Raw genomic sequence first — 23819 nt, 5'->3', positions numbered from 1 at the left:
TTAACTTAGGTGTGAGACATTATCAGAGTGAAGAGAGGGAAGGGGAAAGGCTTAAAAACTTGACTTGCTTTTTAATTGCTGGTTGTGGTGACTTTTGGGGATCACATGTGGCTTGCAGTCTGTGGGGAACTCTGCCGTTGGATTACCCCACCCCCTGCCCCCCAATCCTGTCTCTCGCAGTTGACCAGAGCAAGCCCTGGCTGGACTGGCTCAGATCCCTCTTTGATACTTGTTCTATGGTTCAAATTCTTCATCCAGTGATTATTCCTCACACCTACCTCACTGTGAAGCTTGGAAAGATGGCTTCTAACCCTTCTGGGCTATGGTAAAAATAACAGACAGATGTAGGACCAGATTGCTAGTAGATGTTTTCTTCAAAGCTGGCTTTGGTTTGAATTAATGACCACTTCCTGGTAGACCTCTTTGCTGCTTATACATCACAGAGGAAGCATCTACCTTGCTAAGATTCAGGTACGCCATAGGCCCGTGCACTTTCTACTAACCGGTTGCCCTCCGAGTCCTGGGGGCAACTTTTAGGTGAGCCCCTTCTGCCTTCTGAGTTTCATGGTAATCAAGTGTGAAAAAGTGTTTTGTATCCAGGCTTTTGAGCAGGACGTCAGTGCTTTTTTAGTGGACTGGAGGCATGCTGATGCTAGCAATGGCGCCAAAATAGTAATCAGAACCAAGAGTTTTACCGACAGCAAAGACATTTTCAGAAAAAGAAAGATGGAATAAAGGGTTATAAACGCACGCACGCACACACACACACACACACACACACACACACACACACACACACACACACACACACACTGTCTTCAATCTTTGGTATAGTTTAGTATCACCTGAGGGAGACTGTAAAAAGGTTCTTCAGCTTTGAATCAGAATATAGGAGGTGAGGCCAGCAAAAATTCCCTGTTCTAACACCCCAGGGTCACTTTGCCCATTCAGGGCCAATCATGACGCCGCCCAGGCGGTGTCAAAGAGCCTCATTCTTACAGTCAGGTGATGTGTTGAGACATTTAGTGTCTTCTGCTTGTCCCTCAGTTTTCCCAAGTGCAGCCCCTAGACTCTGCCTTGGAGTTCGTTTCAGCTGCTGTTTTCCCTGCACGTCCTTCCCTGGGTCTGGCCCTCGGCTGGATTCCTGCCCTTTTTCTGTTATGATGCTGTCAGAAGGGAGAGTTTTCAATGCACCACTGACTGATTGTGCCACCCCATTAAACAAACAAAGCAGAACAAAAAACTAAGGCGGAATGACCTTCCTTTGCACTTAGTGAATGCTGGTGGTTCCAGCGCAGGCCGGCAGCAGCAGCTCTCGTGTCACCTGGCTCCTCCTACTTCTGCGTTCTCATCTCAGGCTACATTCAGCATTTGGTCAGCCTCCATAAAGACACTATCTGCCAGGTCCTCAAAGAGACCACACTGTCTCTTCCCCAGGAACTAGATACATGCTGTCTCTTTGCCCACCCCCTGTCAGCTCCACAGCTTCCTTCTGAGCTTCTGCCTCCTGGCCAGGTCTTGACTTAATCACCGTGACTTTAGGAAAGCTATGCCTGATGCCCAGGTTTCTCCCACCATCTGTCCCTAGGGTGTCATGGGGAGCACTTATCACAGTTCCATAACGATTTGATTAATGTTGGTCTCTCCTATCCATCCGTAAACTCCAGAAAGGAGGGATTGCTAGTTCTATTTGTATCTATCACTAATATTCCTAGAGCCCAATACAGTACCAGAACAGACAATAGTTTTCAAAGGATGGATGAATGCCGGAGGACAATAGACAATCACCATCTACCTGATATAAATGTTACCCAGGTATCTGACCAAATTTGATTGACACCAGCTCAATTTGAACTGGCATTTACCACACCCACACTGATTTGAACTTAGTGTCATACCCTTTGGCCAGCCCCACCTCCAAGTTATAATTCAAATTGTGAGCATATCCTTTGAACCTTACTTCTTTCCTCTGTCCACGTCACCAGAGAGGTCCAGGTTATGACAAAGCTAAGGCCAGGTTAATGTGACATATGGCAGAACCTCCCGAGTCTTCTCTTGGGGTTTTCTTTAAACATGGACAGCCCCTCCTTTTCTGTCTCACACTGCCCGGTGCTTCTATCAATGGGGACACACCTGTTGTGACCCCGCTGAGAAGCGCACCTTGTTTCTGATTTCCACCATTTCTCTAAGATACGCTATCTTTGTCTGCACCTACGATTTCTTATTCTCTTCCTTGCTATTGTCTCCAGGGATTCATTAAGCCCCGCTTTTGCATTAATAACCCATTGGCGTGCCTACGGAGCACCCAGTTTTATCCAAATGGCTTGCTGCTCTTTCCTGAAATTTCCATGCATGGCTCCATGGCTCAGTGGGTTGGTTTCCTGCCAAGTGCTTCTGTCTGCTAGCTTGCTTGGTTCGGGGACCAGATGAGAAGCCAGAATCCTATTCTCAGGCTTTCTCTAGTGTGAGCCACTTGGTGACGGAAGTGACATTTCCCATCAGCTGTCCTTCATAGTCATCTCAAGTCAGCACCTGCATGGCTTCTGTCCCTTCTGTTGCAGCTGCTGTCTCCTGAAAGGACTGACCAGGGGGCTCACTTGCCTGAGCACGAATCACAGGATTTTATAGGTGGGAAAAGCTTTCCCATATCCATTCTTACTTTGAGAGAACAGCAAGACTCTGATAATGTGCGTTACTGGTCTGTGACAGCACAGGCTTAAGCAGAGGAGGCTATTCATGTTTAAATAGTGCTAGTCATTCAACAGGAGGATCCGAGTGGAGTGAGACAATCTCATTCTGAAAATTCAGTCTAGCCAAAAGGGTTTCTGGAGAACGCATAGCATGTAGCCTTGAATATTTCATATACACTGTTTTGAACTATAAAAGTATGGATGACTGTGAAATATGTTTATTGTGACAGAAGTATGTGGGAAAGAGGATACTGGTTAACTGTTAACATAATTGGCCCTGATTGATCCTAGTAGTTAGTGGTCAAGAGGCATGGTGCTAAAGTAGACTCTGTTTACACTTCAGTTGAAATACTCTAGTTTCTCAATGAATACCTGAGCTTCACACAGTCTGACTTGAACATTGAGTAGGGAAATTGGATAAATGATAAGAGGTGACAGTGTGGAGGAGCTCTAGCTGTGCTCCCCACCTGTAGCTGTGGCTACTGCAGACACACTGAATGGGAGTCTCCATTGTCTTGCTTTACACACAATTCTATTGGCAGTGCCAGCAGAAAGAAGCTTTTGTGTGCTAGCCCAGGCTTTTCCATGGTTCCCTGTGTCCTCTCTTCTCTATGTGAAGCCTAGTACCATTTATACACTCATGAGTGACCCAAGTATTTATCCATGGGGACTTGCTGACATCAGTCTAGCAGTCTCGTTCCCTCATCTCTCTCTCTCTCTCTTCTGCCGGGCTTTAACAAAGCTCTCTGCCTATCCCACTTCTACCCCTAATGATATTCAGAATGTTTCACAAGTTTTCCTGTAGCCAGTTTGGAGGGTCCCTCCCTCGTGTTTCTTATTCTTAGTGTCTAATGGCTCAATCATACAGACATGGGATTTTTGCTTTGGCCATTTTTGTTACTTGTGAGTATGAAGGCAGACAACCCCTCACATATCAGCTGAGGGAGTATGCAACCGCCCTCTGGTCTAGTTCTGTGAACACAGTCTGCTTTCCTGGGGTCCCTCCCTTTGCATGGATGGCTGTTTGCAGTTTTGTTGATGGAAGTCAGACACCCAAGCAGCCCCTTTCTGGTTGTTTTATAGCAGCCTGGGTCTGGTGCTGTCTTTGCTGCCGTGTTTGGGGTTTATAAAGAGGAAGGCAGCATAATGCTCTTAGGAACTCAGAGTCGAGGTTCAGGGACACTGTTGGAGGTGGAGAACTTAGAAAACTGCTCTGCTGTTGGTGCTTTATGGCTCGTTTCTAACCTCGGAGCATTCTTGAAAACACAGTTACATGCTTGGGATACCCTGCCTCCTTATGTCAAGTGCTTGGTTCTTTTTTAAAGCTCCCCCTGACTCCACCTAGTTTCCAATGAGAATTTGACTCAAGCTCTTAGTAACTGCTCCTGGTTTCTTGAGGTAGCTGGGATTTCCTCAAGGTACATGATCCCAGCAGTTCTGCAAGATCACTATATGGCTGCTGAGTGTTCCTGGTGGCAGCCGAGAGCTTGCTTCCATGCAGCTACAGGCTTTTCTTTCTGGGTTCATCTGTGTCTGGAGGACCATTCACCCACATCTCTGCTGCTCTCCCCGTTCTCCCATGCAATCATCTTTGTCCATCGTGCCTGTAAGGACAGCAGGTCCATTATCGGAAAGACCTGATTTTTCCCTCTCAAATTTATGTTACAGGTCAGATTTGATTTTCGGTTCCTGCTAAACTCCTCTTTTTTTAGGCAGCAGGAGTTTGTGGAATGATATTGAAACATGTATGTGATAATTTACTATTTCAGATTTCTCGAGCACACGAGAATGTGCACACATAAATTGTGATGCTAAAGGTTTTGTTTCTAAGCATTAATATTTGTATACAAACATTTACACTCCTGCAATGCAGTGAGGAACTTTGGACACTGAGTTGTGGTTTTAAAGCATAATGGGAATATCAAAAGCCTAACAACGGTGAGTGGAGACATGGCTCAGTGGTTAAGGGCGCTGCTGCTCTTCCAGAGAACCCAGACTCAGTTCCCAGCACCCACAACCACCTGCAACACCAGTCCTATGGGCTCTGACTCCATCTTCTGTCATCCTTGGAGGCTGCACACATTTGGCACCGATACAGACATGCAAACAACACACATACATATAAAATAAAAACACATAAGTCTTTAGAAACAAATCTTAAAAAGCTCAACATCAGTTTTGATTTATTTCGATATCTTCTGAGAGATTTTAGATGCTTTTGTGTCATTGCCACTCACTCAGGATGTGACCTCAGGCCACATTTGATGCTTTCATACTTTGGGGTCTCACTCTTCTTGTTTGGAGTCGGCTCCCGATGCTTTCGTCCTGTTTCTGAAGGCGCAGAAAGACAAGCCACATCATGTGGCTCTGATGGGTTCAGGCAAAGGCACCCAAGGCTGAGCCGATTCATGGTTAAGCCTAAGGTCTGTTGCAGAGCTAGGTTCTATAACGTCCTCTAGTAGTGATTGTAGCGATACTGCGCTGACTCATCAGAGGGCAGAGTGAATCCCAGAAGGCTCAGGTTTCTTCAGGAAGTGCAGTTCAGAAAGCACTCATGAGAACCAGTTAAGGTTACTTATCTTCACTGTAGGCATTAATTACTGTACACACACACACACACACACACACACACACACACACACTCACACACACACACACTCACATACATATACACACTAACGCACATATACACACACACATATGTATACATACATACACACTCATACATAGACACACATACACAAACTCATACACACATAATATACAAAAATATATACTCACACATATATACACACTCATACACAAACACACACAAACAGATCCACACGTAAAAACACATATACACATACATACACATATACACACATATACACAAACAAAAATACACATGCACAGATAAGCAAATACACATGAACACACATTTGTTGTGCGCATATATTTAAGTTAGGATTACACATTCTTAGGAAACAGATAATTTAGCTCTTTTTCTCCCACCACAAGACCATGCTATTTGAAAAGATGGGAATTTCTCTTTCTGAGATGAAACCACGTCCAAGAAGGAGCAGGGTCAAAGATAAAGAAATGATTCAGGATGTCTGCATGATGGACCCAGAGGCATCCTGACCATGTGCTGAGATCTTCACAAGCTTGGCAAGGAGATGTTTTGTTTCTCCCTATGTTGCTGATAAAATTGAAGCTTAGGCAAGTGTGTCCTTTGTCCAGTCAGTGGCCCAGAAATGGCACCTGTGCGATCGATGGTTGGTTTGCTCATTCACCGAGTATTAGGTAAGGCCTGGGATGGGGGCGACTCAGAAGATTCCCCTTCAATAGAAATATAAGGTCGTAGCTCCTTAGACCTTACCTAGTGGATACATTATGACACTTCTTATACTTTGTCTTTCTTTAGTCTCTCTCGTGCCTTCCCCTGCCATTGTCATATGATCATAGGATGAGACCTGACATTGAAGGAGATTGACTGAGCTGCGGCCAATCCTCTGAGGGACAAAGGACAAAGCGTTCTTCCCTTGTTTGGTGTTAGTGAGCACATCCTTGGAAAAGGCTTCCACTCGAAGCAAAGTTGTCCTTTAGGGGACCATTCTAGTTGATACCTGGCAGGCTGAAATTTTATGTGAAACTTCTCAGTACAATAGCTCTTTGATAGCTTAGGAGAAATTTAGAATGATTAATTATGACATTTAATTATTGTGGTATTTATTTAAGCCACCCAGACGTTCATTGCTGAGTGGCTTGTATGCTCAAGTCCTACATTAGTTATACCATCTGATCTCAGAAGTATTTCAGAGCTGGGTGCACACAGAGATCGTCCAGTGTGGAGTCCCATTTTTATTTCATTGATAATGATGCATTCACTGTGTATTATTTGATTTGGCCATGAGAGGTTAATTCAGAAATGGTATTGCCACCTTCATTTAAAATCAGCAGCTCTACGAAAGACGCCCTAGGTCACAAGGTCGAGCCTGCCCATGTGAGTTGAAAAGTGCAACGATTTTCACATAGATCCTAGGAGTTATCAAAATGCTTAATTGCCATCTAGTCTTCCAAACATGGCAATAGTTATTATTGTATTCATTTCACAGACAGAAACTTTTGGCTACTAAATAGGTACCACGAAAGGCAGATAGCTTATCAAATCGGGCATGGTTCCTCCCATGCTCATTGAAACCCAATCAGGATCATTATTCCCACTTCACAGATAAACCACTGGGGCTAGGCGTTTAAGTGACCTACTCAACGCAACGGCGAGCTGTAAACCTAGCTTCAGTCTCTCTTCACGGCCAGTGGGCATAGCCACTTGGCCATCTTCACTTCAGCATGCTATGTAGCTGATGTCATGCTATGTAGCTAAACAGCTGGCTCTCCTCTACTGCATGTTGTCCTACTAGAAGGCCTGTTTATTTCCCAGTGTGCTGGGCCATCTCTTGGCAAAAGGAGAACAACTCAGGCTCACGTCACAACCAAATACCCTTAATCCCTTTGTGATATCCCTTTGTGATATGTGTGTGTGTGTGTGTGTGTGTATTTCTGTGTGTATCACACACACACACACACACACACACACACACACACACACACACACACACACATACACACATACTTTTAAAAATTCACTTTACATATAGATCTCAGCCCTCTGTCTCCCTCCATTCTCCCCCTCACATAGTCCCTCCCCTTCTTCTCTCTGAGAAGGAAGAGCCCCCAACAAAGCCCTCCCCTAGGGTTTGCCAACTCACCTTGGCACATCAAGTCACTGCAGGACTAGGCACATCCTCTCTCACTGAGGCCAGTTACAGAGAACAGTATTCACAGGCAGGCAACAGCGTCAGAAACAGCTTGGGTTGTTGCCTCCCCTTCCCCAACCCCATGAAGACCAAGCTGTATTTTTGCTACAGATGATCAGGGGGGCATTGGCCCAGCCCATGTATGCTCTTTAGATGGTGGTTTAGTCTCTGAGAGCCCCCAAAGGTCCAGATTAGTTGTCTCTGTTCTCTTGTAGAGTCCCTGACCCCTCCGGGTCCCCCAATTCCTTCCCTGGCATTTCTACAAGACTCTTAGAGCTCTGTCTATTGTTCCTGTGTGATATTTTAATCACCACTGTCTTTCCTTGGGTTTTGTTGTGATTTCCTTCAGTTTAGGCAGAGAGGAGTATCCCACTAACTCACTGTTGCCTTTGAGGACTGGATACACAGACCAAGCTGCTTGCTGAGGAAGTTGTCTGGCGCAGCTAAATCTAGACTTTGCAAACCTAACTTGTATTCATCCAGACCTCCATCTTGTAGCCGTGTGGCGGTTGTCAGTTGTCCCTTTCATCTGTTGAGAATGTGCTTTGACTCCAGCCCCTCGGCTTTACGAGACAGTTTTCCTGTTCTGTAAGGAGCCAACCCTTCCCCATCTGAAGATGGTTTCCCAGTTCTCTAAATAGTAACTTGCATTCGTGGTGGAAGGCAAAGAGTTATATCAGTATCTGAGGATAACAAGGACCAGTCACTCTGAGTTGAAATGCTGCCAATCTGTCCAATCTCAACCTTGGGAGATTTAAAGCATAGAAATTCATTAGTTTTAATCATCAAATATCTTTTAGACTTCTGAAGAAAGTTTATGTTATTACAGTACTGCCTTTTTCTTGAATCACAAACTCAGGTAAAGGTTTCTTAAACTTGAATTGGGGGTGTCCCCCCTCCCATATCTATTAATGTCAGTAAACATCAGATAAATACCCAGATGAATTTAATTATTTCCACTCAAGGAAGTATGTCCTATTTAGATAATCTTTAAATAAATTGTTTCCAAACTGAACAAATAAACAAGGAATAGCTGAAACTCAACAGTTTCAACTGCACAGAAAAACCTAGAGGCTTTAAAAGAGGAACTAGCCCAGGAAAAAGCTGAGTCTCATTATGTATTCATTTTTATTTTGAGAAATAAACCTGAATTGGCTATTTAGATATATTCTTTTTTTTAAAAATTAAGCTGTTGATTTTTTAAAAAATAAGAGTACCTGTTGCAAATATGCTAAGCCTCTGATGTGTTTTAAGTATGGGATGAACAATCAAGAGTACTTTTTGTTGTTGTTGTTTTTTGTTGGTTCTGTTTTATGATAAGAATGTAAGAATGAGGGCTGCAGAGATGGCTTAGAAAGTTGGGTTATATACAGCATGTTATACCCAGGGGTATGGGAGTTCAGTTCCCAGCTCGCAATTGATGGCTTCCAACTGCTGGCAAGCCCAGCTCTAGGGGATCCAGTACCCACTTCTGGCCCCTGCAGGCACCTGCCCTCATCACACACACACACACACACACACACACACACACACACACACACACACTCCTAGTAATCTCCTCCTAAATAGTTTTCCGTGGAATCTTGTATTCCCATGATCAGGTTATTATAAAAGTCCCTTTATGAATGAGGAAACCCAGGCTCTGTGTGATCAAGGCCAAGTGGGGACCCAGTTATAAAAATTCCAAAGCTCATCTGTGTGCAAATACACCAACTGTCCTGTAAAAAGCCAACTCTGTTTCTGTTTAAAGTTAGCAAAACAGCTTTTAAGTTTGCATTTAAAAATCAATTAAGTGAAATTTGCTTACGATTCTGTAAGGAGACTTTTGAGAACTATTAAAACACAGTCTTTATGTTGGAAATAGCAACAAGTTTGCCTTCTTATCTCTGCCCAAAGCGCCCTGAACACACCCAATTTCACCTAATCCAGGAAGCTATGCAGGGTTGGGCCTAGTCAGTACTTGATTCGGTGACCCCTTGGGAATACCAGGTGGCAGAGGCTCTAAGAGGGGAAAACAAAACAAAATTGCCTTCTCTTTTCTTATACAAATAGATGATGGCCTTTTAATAAACTTCTTAGCTTTGAGCTTCCATGTCTCAGAACCCAGCAGAGATATGTCAACGACATTGTCAGCTCTCAGCAGTTAACCTTGATCAGTTTTCTGCTCATTATTTTTATTATCAGCAACTGTAGGAAGCTCTAAGCCACAGGTCAAACACATGACACTTAGAGAGAGAGAGAGAGAGAGAGAGAGAGAGAGAGAGAGAGAGAGAGAGAGAGAGAGAGAGAGGAGAGATTTCAGTAGGGTGAGAGCATTTTCCTATCCTCTGGGTTGAGGCCATCTTCTTGCTGTCGGGAACTCATGTGCTTGGCCTTGAACCTGGGTGGCAGTATAGCTTTTCAGTGTTCAATCACAGTTGGTTTTTAAATTGACTTTTGTCTTTTCTCAAAGGTTATTTCTAAAATAAGCTTAGCTTTATTATTAGATAATGTATCTTGCTTCCTTTTCTAGTCAGTAAGGGTGCTGCCCTTCCTCTGCTCTCTTCCCCATCCTTACCCCTTGACACCCCCATTAGAAGCTGCCATTCCACTGACTCCCAGAGAGAAAGCTCATTGCAGAGGAAGCCCAGAATCAGGCCCTCTAAGAAGGGAAAAGCACCCACAAAACATGGCAGCCAGATACGCAAGAGTTAAAGGCGCAGTCTACATCTTTTGACAAATTATACAAGTTAATTGATAGAAAAAAATGTAATTTAAAAAATGTGTTCAGGGAAGGAATTTTCGAAAATACAGAGAATAAATAAAATAAATTCCGCCTTTTGAAAATAAGCAAAGTGGATTGTTTTCTAAATGGCCAGTGGACTTTCCAAATAGAAATATTTATGCATAAGAGAGACAAATGGGCCTTATCTACTTGTGCTCGCACACACACACACACACACACACACACACACACATATACACACACCCATTTTGTCATGTTCATTGAGACATCAAGTCTAGAGAGCTCTGGGCTATTTGAGGCCTACAAGGGAGAGGCCGTGGGAGATATTTCTTCTTATTATTATTTATTTTAGAGTCTCGTTTTTTTTTCTTCTGTGCTGTGTCTTAAGTTCTGGGCTGCATGGTTTTTTAGGCTGCGGTAGCTGGACTACTGAAAGGGTTTTGCGTTTCATCTCTTTATTTTTTTTCTTCCCAGATCCCAGGCAGGCACAGTCTTCCCCACCGTGGTCCTATGACCAGTCTTACCCCTCCTATCTGAGCCAGATGACATCCCCATCCATCCACTCCACCACGCCGCTGTCTTCCACACGGGGCACCGGGCTACCTGCCATCACTGACGTGCCCAGGCGTATTTCAGGTAAAGACCAAGCTTTCACCAGAAGCCCACCCCTGCACAGGGGCGGGGGCGGGGGTGGTGATGGACCAAACCTGGCTTATCTATGCTGCTCACAGTCACTCTATCGGAGACAAGTGACACTAGGTACTCAGTCTTCTGCATTTACGGGGCTATCAAACGCTTGAACAGCCTCACTCAAGAGATGAAAATCTGCCCGAGATGGCATACGTTTCTTAAGATAACCTTTAGTATTACACAGTGTCCTGCTGAACTGTATATTTGAGGGGTGCTGTCTTACAGATAGAATCTTCTCCCAAAGCTCACATGCTAGGTCTTCCTCTGCTTGTAAGCCAAAGGACACCCCCCACCCCCATTCATAAAGTCCGGGCTCCACAGTAGTTAGTTCCAAGAGAGATCACCTTAGGATACTTATGAGAGACCTAGTCATTCAGAGCACTGTGAGCCCCAGAGGAGCCTTGAGAGGCAGTATGCAGCAGCTCAATAGCAAGGCACACTGGTACTCTGTGTGGCAGCTCCCCGTCCCGCCCACCCCAAATCCACCAAACCAGAGACCCCCCACCCCACCCCCACCCCCCGCCAAGCTTGTGGATCATAGTGGAAGTGTGTGTGTGTGAAATGACCTAGCCACCCTCTTCTCCGTCCTGTAGAATTTAGCAGAGGGAGCCAGAAAGTTACAGTGAAGACTTAAGACAGACACGTAGAGTGAGAAGCCAAAGGCCCTCACCCGACCATATGAGTCCCATAAATAAGGAAAGCAACCCCTCCACTCACTTTGATGTATACTTCACCCTCATTAATAATCAGATATGACTCCACAGGGCCACACAGCTACTGTGTCTCATGTCAGCCTTTGGGCCCCAAGCACCTGTTTGACTCCTGGCCAGGTTAATGCCTTTCTTTCTCTCTCTCTCTTTCTGTGTTTCTGTTTCCGTATCTCTCTCTATCAATTCTCTGCAAAGCTCGGAGCCGTTGCTCTCTCCGCTGAGTCGTCACTGACAAGCTGAAGCTCCACCAGCAGGCTTCCATTAGTCCACTCTCCTTTGTTTCTTTCAAGTTGGGAGGAGGGAAGGCTTTGTTTCTCAAGCGAGTAGCAGGAAAGGGCTCTCTGGTCCCAGAGCCTTCACATTTTCCGCTGCAGATGGACTCCCCGGGGTGAGTAGGGTTGGGAGATGGTGGAGGGAAAGCCGGAAGGTTCTCTGGATAACCATGTTATCACATTTTATTGACCACTGATGCTGTGCTTCTGAATCACGTGACATCTGTTGGGAGCTGGGCCAAGGATAGTACAGTAGAGACGTTCAGTGTTCCTCTGTTGAGTGAGATCACTATCTCCTTTAGGCAAGATATCAATCACGGATACAGGAGAGGAAGAGGAAGATACACAGGGGGATAGAAAGTATGCACAGGGCTGGGGTCGACTTAATTTTGATGGTTTCAACTGTATTTCAGATGAAGAATTGGTTTTACATAGAGTCAAAGTTCCTCATGGACTTGTGTGAGACTTGTGTGAGTTTAGGGTCCTTTTGGGCTTCCATCAGACCAACCCTTTGCAGTTGAAGCAGATGTTTCTCCAGTGGGATGGAGAGATGGCTTAGCCATTAAGAGTACCTGCTGTTTAGAAAGGACACAAGTTTGTCTCCTAACACATTGGGCAGATCAAAACCACCAATAACTCCAGTTCCAGGGGATCTGATAGCCTCTTCTCATCTCTGTGGAGGCCAGGTGCACACATGGTACATATGCATGCACTCAGGCAATCACACATACATAGAAGATAAAAGTAAATAAATCTTCAGAGAGAGAGAGAGAGAGAGAGAGAGAGAGAGAGAGAGAGAGAGAGAGCTCCAGAGGACAATAATTGCTATAGAGACACAAACCTACATCGTTTTGTTAACGAAGTGTGTTCATATATAGATTCACCATGGAAACCGCTGTATACAACCTTAAACAGCTGAACACCCAGTGGGCTCCGCATCAGGGTTTGCCATTCACAGATGTGATGCAGACCAAACCAGTTATTTTGTTCTTGTCACTTCAAGCATTTCCATGAAGTGACATTATAGCTCTTTCTGTTCTACAGAGAAGGAGGTAGGAGGCGAAGCTGGCTGGTTATGCAGCTGTTTATTGATCTCAAGCCAAAGGCAGGAGCGTGCTCCCACTTTATACTGGTTTTTAAAAGGCAGTTCAGTCCAGCTTTGTCCTCCTCTCTGAGCACCTCAGTGAGTCGTGACTGGTAAAGGAGTCACATGGAGCCAAGGTGGGAGGTTCTGTATAAACATTACAGAGAACAGAAAATCCCTCCTGTCAGCGTGGGGAGAAACAGGAAGGAACAGGCAGCTGTGGACTGTCAGGATCTGAGAGAACCCTCCATCCACCTCCTGACCTCGCTCCTGGTTGTGGGACTGTGCCTGAACTGGAGCACAACCTGATGGGCTCAGACACTGTGAGGAGCGAGTGTGTGGTCCACTCCCCAGGGCACACCCTTGGGATCCTGGTGGAGAGATGGTTCTTTTGTAGGGTTCTAGGGGCCGAATTGCACAATTTCTATCATGATAATTTTTCACCTCAGTATATAAAGCCATCCATCCTCAAGATACGTGAGACTGACTTTCTTCCTACAAGTGAGACTTGAAGGGTTTTCTCTCTTTCTCTCTAGAAAATAAAACCCTTTGGATGCAATCTATGTGTACCTTGCCCGGTCCTCTGGTCTGCCTCTAACATGGACAGTTACCTTTTGCCTCTAACATGGACAGCTCAAGTGCTGACTTCCATCACCATACCCCAAGAAGTCTCGTGGTCACCTTCACGATGCTTTCAGGCCATATCTCCCCATCCAAAGGGATATACAAAAATACATGCCGATGCTGCTGGGTGACCCAACTTAGGTTTATAAAACTTTATTAATTACTGGGAAAGTATACACTATTCAGGGAAGACCTGACACACAGCATGTGACTTTATAGCTGATATACCAAAGCTAAATTGTTTTTAAGGTTGTATATCTGTATGTCATTTGCAGGCAAGGCCTGGGTTAAGTTAATGTAATAAATAGGAACCTAAACTTTTTAAAGGAGATGATTTGCTTAATAAAAATGAATCCCTCCAGAATATATTTAAGACAAATAAGTGATTTGGAATCTTTCAATATTTAAATGAGTTAACACTCCTATGAAGTTAAAAGAAATCACTTCATAAAATATATAGCACACAGAATTACAAGTATTCACATTATTGTTACTAAGGTTTTACAATGAATATTTACAGAGTTAAACTCAGTTAAACTTCACAAAAAGCCACTAAAGTATCAAGAAAAAGTTAACTATGTAATAAATCAAAAATCTTAGGTTGTATTTACTAGGGGTGGGAGGGCTCTGTTTCGAGAATAGAAACAATGAGAAAGACGAGTTTCTAAAGAAATTCCAGTTCCCCCTAAGATGCTATTCAAAAGAGAGATTCTGAATGATGTACTCGAAGACCAGTAGGGCGGCGGGGTTCTTCGTTTTCTGTGTGCCCATGCCTCTGACTTTTCTAGTGTGGATTCAGCTATAGAACCTAAAGTATTATGTCCATAGCATGCTCTGTCTATTTCCTATCGTTTTCTTTCTGGAAGCCCGCCAGGAACACAACAAGGTCTACTAAAATGATGGAGGCCTGCTACCTGTGCCTCCCAGTTCATTACCGAGAAAGCCGTGCTGCTAGAAGTCTTGATGTTCACAGGCACAACATAAAAAAATCAGGGCGTTTCCACTTTCTCTCAGGCAGCCTTAAATAGTAAAAACAAGGGTCGCTTACAAACACTGTTCTATCGTCGTCTAGCTGACAAAGGGGTCCTTCTTTGTTGTAATGGCTTTGGAGCATACTCAGCTCAATTATAAAAGTCAAGTTCAGCTTATCAGACACCAGCCTAGTGACATCACAGTGCAGAAGCAGCCCTGGACATCCTGGGCTTCTTACCCCACCATCTATATTACAATAAGTAAGACCTTCTATAGTAAACTAAGCATGGGAGCACCCTGACCCCAGGTGGCTTTAAAGGTGACCTCACCTCATCTTGTGATGTGCCACGGAAGTAGGCAGAGTAACTTCTCAGTGCTTCCTTAAAGAAACAGGTTGAGACCATGGAGAGACCAGAAGGATGCACACAGTACAGGCTGTATCGGGGCTTTACCACTGTGACAGTGCTGTCACCCGTGCTGCTGGGTGTGTGCAGAGCACTTGTGTGGCTTCACATAATGATTATACTTAGTTTTCTGGAGGTCATTGCAGACTACCCAGTAGATAATTATTGACCTTCAAACTGTGTTTCATGTACCAACCCTGCCCCTGAGAGAAGAGAGAATCCTTAAGACTTCCCCCAGCCCCAAACTAATGGGGAAGCCTTGTTCTCTTCCTACCTCAGAATCTGCAGGTCCTTCCTACTTCAGCTGGCTCTTTCCCTCCCTCCCTCCTTCTCTCTCTCTCCCTCCCATCGAACCACCTCTTCTGTGATGTGGAGGTGGAAGGGACAGGTGCAGGCACTTCCCCGAGACTTCTTTCTCGTGGTCTTCTCTGCTCTCTGGAGGTCCCATTAATGACACGCACTGGACACACAGGGAAGAATCATAGATGTTGTCTGCCTTGATTACTTTAGAAGCGGTCACCAGGAGTTACATGGAGAACTTTCTCATGGTGTTCATGCCATGTTATTTCTTTTTCCCTGAAAGTTTTTCTCCCCCCCAACCCCCCATATAAGCAAATGGTCTTGAATCTTTCTTTAAATATCTTAGTATCAGAAGCAATTTAGCTCAGTTTCACAAGGCTGTTGAAGAGCTTTCCATCTTAAGGGCTCTCAGTTGACATTTCCCAAACTCAGCAGAATCGACATTAGCTCAGTTTAAAAAAAAAAAAGTCACTGACGATGATTGTGTCAATGCCACAAGATAGAGAAATTGCCAGCGGGGAGTTGGGGGACCATGTGATCACTTGAGATGTGCCAGGAGGATCAGCCCACGTAATTTAAAACCCAGTGGCATTTGATGGAGCTCATTTAAAAGATGCTCCTTAAGAACCCTGTCAAGTCTGGATTTTAAATTCAATAGCTCCAGTAGTGTGTCCCATCCAGGGGAGGACTGACTTCTCCATGCCCAAGAGGGAGCAATGCCTCGCTCTTGGAGAAAAGAAGAAGAAAGCTTCAGCACTTAATATTAATAAACCAGAAAGTTGAAGCAACCTTAATAAAACACTAGAGTTTTTTTCTGTGGACCTCCTTCTATGTTAAGAACCTATTTGGTAAACACCTCTGTTACAGCAGCCACCGGCAAGTAATTAAGTTCTATGAGAGCCGCTCTTATTTTGAAGAGGGTCTCTGTTGAAAGCCATAAAGGGGGAAGTTATTAAATTTAATGGACCCTAAACAAAGGCAAGCCCCATGTGTTAACAATGGCATGTCCCATATTCCTCTCCTCATATCAATGGTGATTGACCTAAGCATTTTCAAATTTGTAGGTCAGAGTTCATCTTGCTTTCCCTAAAAATAGTCTGTCTTCCGACAAGAGCAGATGGCGTTTTTAATCCCACTTGAACCTCAATTTACTCTAGTGCTGGGAACAAAGACATGGTTTCCAATCCTACCCTGTCCATCGGAGAATGTTGGCGCAGGCGGAAGGCTGACTAAGCCTGTTTGCATGGCTAATTGCAGTTATTTGTAGTTAGCCTTGGGTACCCCAGCTCGGTGTAACCTGTGTGTGTGTGTGGTTTTAGACTCTGATTTTTTTAAATACATAGATCTTGTCAGTTGTTGCCGGGGCAGGGTGGGGGTGGAATTTACCTCTGACACATGTACAACCACCCACACGTAGGGCAAAGATCTATTAGAGAAAGGGCCCAGGCTTATGTAGAGACAGCAGGCACGTGGTCACACGTTTTCCTGTATGGTTTGATGCAGCCTGCTCTTGGGAGTGTGTGTGGCTCTCACCAGAGGCACTGATTTTCTCAGGACACAGCGGCTGCTGTGATCCTGGAAGAGCATGGGAACAGTTTAGCTGAGGAAAACCTGATTTTAGTTTCAATGTCACTACGAGTCTTTCTACCGTTCTCATCTGCATCCCTTGGCTTATTGTGCCTCAGTGGCTCCATGGATTGAAGTGACTCAACATTGCTTGTCTGTGTGTCTCAGAATTTTACAAAGAGCAAGGCGACATCAGGACTTACCAAATAAATGTCAGGGAGAAAACCAAGTTGCATTATTACTTTTGAAAGAATAGAAAATGCTGATACGTGTATGCATATGTATGTATGTATGTATGTATACCACATATGTATGATTTTAAATGAGTATTTGTGCTTCATAGCAGTTTTACCTTACTGCACGAAGACTAAGTAGAACATAGAGCTCGCATATCCTTCTGCCACCACCCACCTACTCCTGTCATTTATGTCTTGCATCAGTATAGCTGAATGTTGTTCTACTGTTATGACACTGAGCATGCAGTCTACCTTAGGGTTCACACTTGGCATTGCACAGTCCTGTGGGCCTTGCCAATCCTATAATACCATGTATCTTCCATTGCAAAATACTATAGAGTAGGCTCCCTACCCTACTCTGCTCTTCATACCACCTAATAGCACTTCCTCTTTACAAGACCCTAGAAAACATAGATGTCTTTACTGTTTCTATGGTTTTGAACTTTTGAAATAACTGGGATTAAAAATATACATGGTAGGAGAATGCTATATATATATTGAAAACATAAGCACTCTTTCTGTACCTCCTGATCCTCTTTGGCCATAGACTCTGTTCATGACATTTTTTTGTTAGAAAATCTTTACACACACACACACACACACACACACACACACACACACACACACACACACACACCATGCATCCCACGGGCCCTCTTCTTAATTTGGCCCATAGACAGACTGTTCATATGAATGCAAACACAGAACAGATTTCCTCAAAAATCATGGTCCATCATGTGCCGATTGGCTGTCTTTGCTGCTCCTAGGTAGAGGAGTTTACTCCCCTTTTCTCTCAGATACCTGGAATTCCTAAGAACCCACTGCTGCACTCTCTGCCAGGGCTCTCAGAGCTGGGTGCAGGGCCCCTGGCTGTCTCACAGGCCTCTCATCTCCAGCCAGCACTTTCCTCTTAGCAAATGTTCTCTTATCTCCACTGCCCCCTCTACTGTCTCTGAACTCTGTCGGTGCTTCTGCAGTCTCCATATCTTTCTGGGAAGATAATATATTGCATGCTTACCAGCTTCTGAGGAAACAGTGGTCCATCTCTGCTGCCTCTAGAATACATACAGGGAGGCTGCATACATGCTTGTTTTCAGTCAACTCTGGCGTTACGTGACATATGGCTTTCTCTTCACGAAAAGACAAGCTTTTCAAGGACAACGGCTATGTCATAGTCATACATGTTCTTGGATCATTGTCGCCTACCATATTGTAGCCTGGCATGTGGCTGGTGCTCAGTATAGTACAAGGAAACAATGATGCGCACGAAAGAAGATAGAGGAAACAAACAAAGACAGGAAGACAGGAAGGGCTCTGTGATAGCCCAGAGAGTAATGGCACTTGTCACCAAACCTGACAACCCATGGATCTCAAGAGAGAACTGACCCCTGTAAGTTGTCCTCTGAACTCCACATTTATGCCATCGGGTGTTTGGGGCTGGGGGAAGTCATGAGGACAGGCAGGCAGGCAGGCAGACAGACACATGCGCGTGTGCACATACACACACAAATAAATTAATGTGCTTAATTAAACAAGAAGGGGGGGGTTTTGTTCACCTGGAACAACAAAAGGACAAAACTTAGAGAGACTTTTCTTGTTGATAAGGACAGGAAGTGACACAGCCAAAGTGTGCATAAGCAGTATATATTTTTATCTCCAGCTCCTTTTGCAATGTGTTTCATATTTAAAGCACATATCAAGACTCCATCTGTTTCCAGAACTTTCTGCTAACAGTTAGTAATCATGCCAAAACATACTCTAGGTCCAACTTGAAACCGAAGGATCAAATAGAATTTTTTTGATTTCTAATTTTGAGCCTGACATTAATTACGGCCATCATGCAATAAAGTGTCAAGGGCTTTTCTGAGAAAATGATGGACATTACATGAACCCAGTGGTAAATGGAAGGAGAAGCTGTTCTTCCAGAGCAGAGCTCACAATCTCTCCTTGACAACTGTCATTTCTCATTAAACCTCACTCTTCCTGGCGCCAAATTTCCTGAGGTTTTTTTCACGTACAGTTTCATGTCACCCCATGGTCCCAGTCAGTGACCTCTGGGGGTGCTACTGTTGCCCTTCTTCGTGCCTGGTACTCAGAGTCAAACTCCATCTTTATTCTCAGCCTCCGTGCTTACCGGCTGCAATGGCCATTTGTGTAAATTTGTTATTTTCCACCTGCTAAGAACGCCCGAGGGTTAAGCTGCACCCTGTGTGTTGTTAGCCCTTTACATTCCTTCTTGGGTTGGGTGTCTTCCTTCAGTTACTTCCTGTCAACTCAATAAGTGGCTCGCATATACTTGAAATGAACCAAAGCAGGCAAGGAATGGCAGACATAGACAGCAGAGTCTCTCTGTTAGAAAGATGTCACCCATCTCATCTCATCTAGCAGACATGACATGGCCAGCTAGGAGCTAGATCACAGTCATTCTGTGATGCAGCCCAGGATAGGCCAGCAGAAGCCACAGATGCCTGGAGTCTTAGTGAGCAGAGACCTCCTGCATCTCTCTTCTGCTCTATTAACATGTAGCCAACTTAAAGCCAGTGCCTTTAGGGAATTACAAAAAAAAAAAAAAAAATCAGATACTTTTCTTAATAAAAGACCATCCTTTTATTCTGAATTGCTTCAACAATTTTATATTTGCAACTTAAGTAGTTGCCTATATTATATTTGGCTTCATAACAATTTTTTTAAAAATATCTAACAGGAATGTATGAAATCTTGCCTTTCCTTAGCTAGATTGAAAGCTCCCTCAGGCCCAGGGACTAGGCTTTTAATCTCCTGCTATCTCTCTGTAACTTTGGCTAGATTGAAAGCTCCCCTAGGCCTCCAACTAGGTTCCATAATCCTTTTCTATCTCTCTGTAATTCCTACTTCCACACCCTGCTTGCTTGCATATGTGCCCATGGGAAGCCCTTGCCTTCAGCCAGAAAGCCTGCCCAATAGACAGTGCTGTAAGCCTAGGGGCTCAGTATGCTGAGAGTTACTTAAGACTAGTTAATGCCTTTAGAGGTGGGGTCCCAGGACAACAGACGAATGGCTGTTGTCATTTACCTGAATTTCATAGTCTGTAAGTACATATATGTTCCAGAATGAGATACAGTATGGAATCAGCAGGCTTCCCTTAATAAAGTGCAACAAGACAGTTTGAACTATTCTTTAACATGCATGAGCCCATATGTTTGTAACTCACTGCAGTTAGAATAGACAGACATGCAAGTATTCATGACATGTGCCCGAGTTTGCTTTCTGTTGCTGTGGTAAGCACCATGACCAAAAACAACTTGGGGAGGAGAGTGTTTATTTCATTTTATACTTCCAGGTAACAGTTTATCACCGAGTGAAACCAGGGCAGGAACTGAAGCAGAGACTGTGGTGGGAGGGGTGCTGCTCACTGGTTTGTTTCCCATGGCTTGCTCAGCCTGCTTTCTTAGGTATCTTAGGGCCATCAGCCTAGGGATGACACCACCCGCAGTGGGCTGGTTCTCCCATACCAAGCATTAACAAAGATAATGACCCACAGACTTGCAAATGGATTAATCCAAAGGCAGTGGCTTAGTTGTGGTTCTTTCTTCCAGGTGACTCTAGCTTGTGTCCCATTGACAAGAGCTACTTAGAACAAGAGGTGTGCCATTTGTCGTGATAATAAATACAAACCAGGGTCCTGCATTCTAGGAAGAATGGAGGCGTTAAAGTCCCTTGCTCTTGGCATTCATTGCCTGCTGCTTCACTGAGATCTGACTTCTGAGCGAACAGTGGTCCCGCGCAGCTGGTCTCCATGCTTCAAGCTCTCTCCAGCCAAAGTGGTCATGGTTCCAGCTGTCTGTGTAATTAGTAATAATGCCACAGTTGATGGAATAATAACAACCAAAAGGATGGTTCTGAACACATCCCGCCCTGTGCCAAGGAGGGCGTGGAGTCATGATGCATAATCAACACATCAATGTGGCCACGGGAAATCCATGCATGATTAAGAAGAACCCCTTCCAAACAAATAACTGTGAAGAAATAAAAACAGACTTAAGGGAAAAAAATTAATAATAGTGTTGTGCTCATCATCGTTTAAGAAATCAGCCCTTAAGCTCCCTGTCTGTACATTAGGAGAATACTATCTAATCATCATGGGTTAAAGGCCCAGGGAGAACTGGCTACGTGATTCTAAAAAGGAAAGCTCGGGTCTCTAGGCATTTAACGGAGAAAGTTAAAGTTCCCTGACCTTGGAAATTGCCAGGTGTCAAAGAATCTCCTGAAGCGTTAATAAGACTTCCACGGGCCTCTTTAATTTAATAAGTGGTTGAAGTCTTTGCATAGGGTAGTGCCCTAAAGGGGTATTGGACCCAATATCGAGTAAGTACCAGTTGGTCAATCAAATAGTGTTGACGTGGTTTGCCAGGAAAGCAGTTTTTCCATGGAGCAGGCACATGACACAGCCACTGACCGACCATAGATAACATCAGTGAGAGTGTGCTGGGCCCAGGACATGGCTGGGGTGTGAGGAACTGTCTTTTGTGTGTGCCTCTGGGTTCTTGAGCTGATTGCTGAGTTTCTACAGGTCTAAGTTTTCCCCACGAGTGAGCAGAATTTGTGGGGCTAGGTATCTTCTCGGGTAGATCATAGAGTGCTTTGGATGTTGATGAGCGCAAATTAAAGCCAGGAATGTGGGTTTTCCATAGGGGAAAGATGTAGTAGTCATTTCAACAGCAAACCAAATGCACTGCCTGTAATACTCATGAAGGCGACGCGTAGTAATTCATCGAAGAACTCAGTTAACATTAACAGGTTCCAATAGATGTCAAAGAACGTTATGCTTTGTCATTTCGCTTGATCATGAGGGCATTAATACCCAAAATGTTCAGCATTCAACTCTGTCTACTGATCCCAGCTGAGCCACTGCCTAATATAGAGCCTCATAGGTGTGTGTGTCAGAATCCACTGACAGACTGAACATGGAAAATTTAAATCTTTTTAATTAAGGGACTTAACTTCTTCATTTTTGCATGACATTATGTGGCTAACTTGTGTTCGTTCTCTTAAGAATGAGTGTTACTAAAATCTAGAAACAGCTGGTTCTGTGGGCCACAGCCCCTCTTCTATAACCTCAGCCTCCCAGGCAGGAGACAAGAGGATCATTTGAGTTCATGAATTTGAGGCCAGCTTGAGAAACAAAGACCCTGATCTCAAAAATGACAACAAGACAGACAAAAGAAAGAACAAATTACTCTTGGAGAATAGGTGAGACTAGAGGACAAGCCTCTACTGATTAGTTATAGATCCAGTTAAAGGAAGCATGATTTGAGTCCTAACAGCATTCTTGCTAAACCGTTGATGTGTGTGTGTGTGTGTGTTCGTTCCAGTGTGCAGGTGTCCTGAAGAGGCCAGAGATTCTGAGTCCCTTTGTAGATCTAATTGCAGGCACTTGTGAGCTGCCCATCATGGGTCTTCTGGAAGAGCTGCATGCTCTCTTAACTGCCGAGTCACCTCTCCAGTCCTATAAAATATGTCTTAACCTAAGTTATTACCAATGTGAACTCACTCATCCATTGAATCTATTCGACCTGTAGGAGGGATCCCGATGAGCAAGGCAGAAAAATCTCTTGGAGCTTTTGTATGGTCAGATGGCTTGGTGACCAAACCCTCGGTGCAGGGACCAGACCCCTCAGTGAAAGTCTGGATACCTTAGCTAGTGTGGACACTCAAGCTCATTTTAGGCCAGAGCAGTGGCAAAGCCAGATTTGGGTGCAGCAGAAGTCGATGGACAAGGTGCATTCTGGGACTGAAAGGGCTCTGTGTGCTTTCTTCCTCCTAAAATGCAGGTCTTGTGTTTTCAGAACTTTCCTAGATTTGCATCCAGTTCCCCTGACTACTTTCAAGGTCAGCACATAGGCGTGACCAAGCCAGCTCTGCAAATGCTCACCAGACAGGCATGCTGGGAGTAGGCCGCCATGCCCATGGAGTGAGGAGAACGCTGGCTGAGGAGCCAGTAGTGAATTCAGGCTTCTAAGCTGGCATTGTTCGTTTGAAAAGTCCCAGTGGGGTGAGCCTCTTCATGGTGTGAGTGATGCCATGAGCGGATGACAGAGGCCACAAGAATGGGGGATGAATTCTCAGTAGAAAGACCTTGACCTCAGAAGACCTGGGAGCTTGTTCTAGGCAGAATCACATAACTACAAGCTAAAATGAAAGAAGAAAGGTTTGGGTTGGTATTGTCCTTGTCTCCACTCTCTCCTCAACTTCTTTGGGCTGCAAAGAGGTTTTCCTCAAGGTAGCACTTGTGACCCAGCATGTCAATCTACATTTGATTCCCAGGTTCTATATAGTGAAAGGAGAGAATTGACTCCTACAGAGTGTCCTGTGTCCTTTGGCACACACTCTCTCTCCATGCCTCCATCTCTCTCCTCCCTTCCCTCCTTCCCTCTCTACTTGCTTTGCTTTCTCCTTGCTTTGACAAAGCATTTGAAGAAAGCGGTTCAAGGAAGGGTTGACTTCAGCTCACAGCTCTGAAGGATCCCGTCATCATAGCCGGAAGGTGTGGTGGGAGGAGCCAGAGGCAGCTGATCACATGACTTTTGCAGTCACTGACCAGTGGGATGAATGGAGTGCCCAGCTCGCTTCCTTCTCTAGGACCTCAGCACAAGGAATGGTAGTTCCCCCCCTCCCCCAAGGTTAGGGCAGGTCTCTCCATCTCAACCCAACCCAGAAACTCTCTCACAAATGTGCCCACAGGTTTGCACCTTGGTGACTGCAGAGCCT

General features: G+C 44.6%; 1 protein-coding gene across 8 annotated transcripts in view; it reads left to right on the top strand.

Annotated features, from left to right (window-relative positions):
• Positions 1 to 23819, top strand: part of Runx2 (runt related transcription factor 2) — a 318811-nt gene that overhangs the window by 164283 nt on the left and 130709 nt on the right. For 7 of the 8 annotated variants that reach the window (NR_073392.1, NM_009820.5, NM_001146038.2 and 4 more), the window contains one exon: positions 10689 to 10850. Coding sequence is in view for 6 of the 8 variants with exons in the window: in NM_009820.5 (NP_033950.2) it covers positions 10689 to 10850 (162 nt within the window). In the remaining 2 variants the exon portion in view is untranslated. Of the gene's footprint in view, positions 1 to 10688; positions 10851 to 11809; positions 12003 to 23819 lie in introns of all 8 variants that reach the window. The other variant, NR_073425.1, reaches the window with a different exon arrangement.

Source organism: Mus musculus, chromosome 17, assembly GCF_000001635.26.
Source record: "Mus musculus strain C57BL/6J chromosome 17, GRCm38.p6 C57BL/6J".
NCBI lineage: Eukaryota > Metazoa > Chordata > Mammalia > Rodentia > Muridae > Mus > Mus musculus.
Note: the sequence above shows the minus strand (reverse complement) of the source record. Positions and strands in the feature narration are given on the sequence as shown.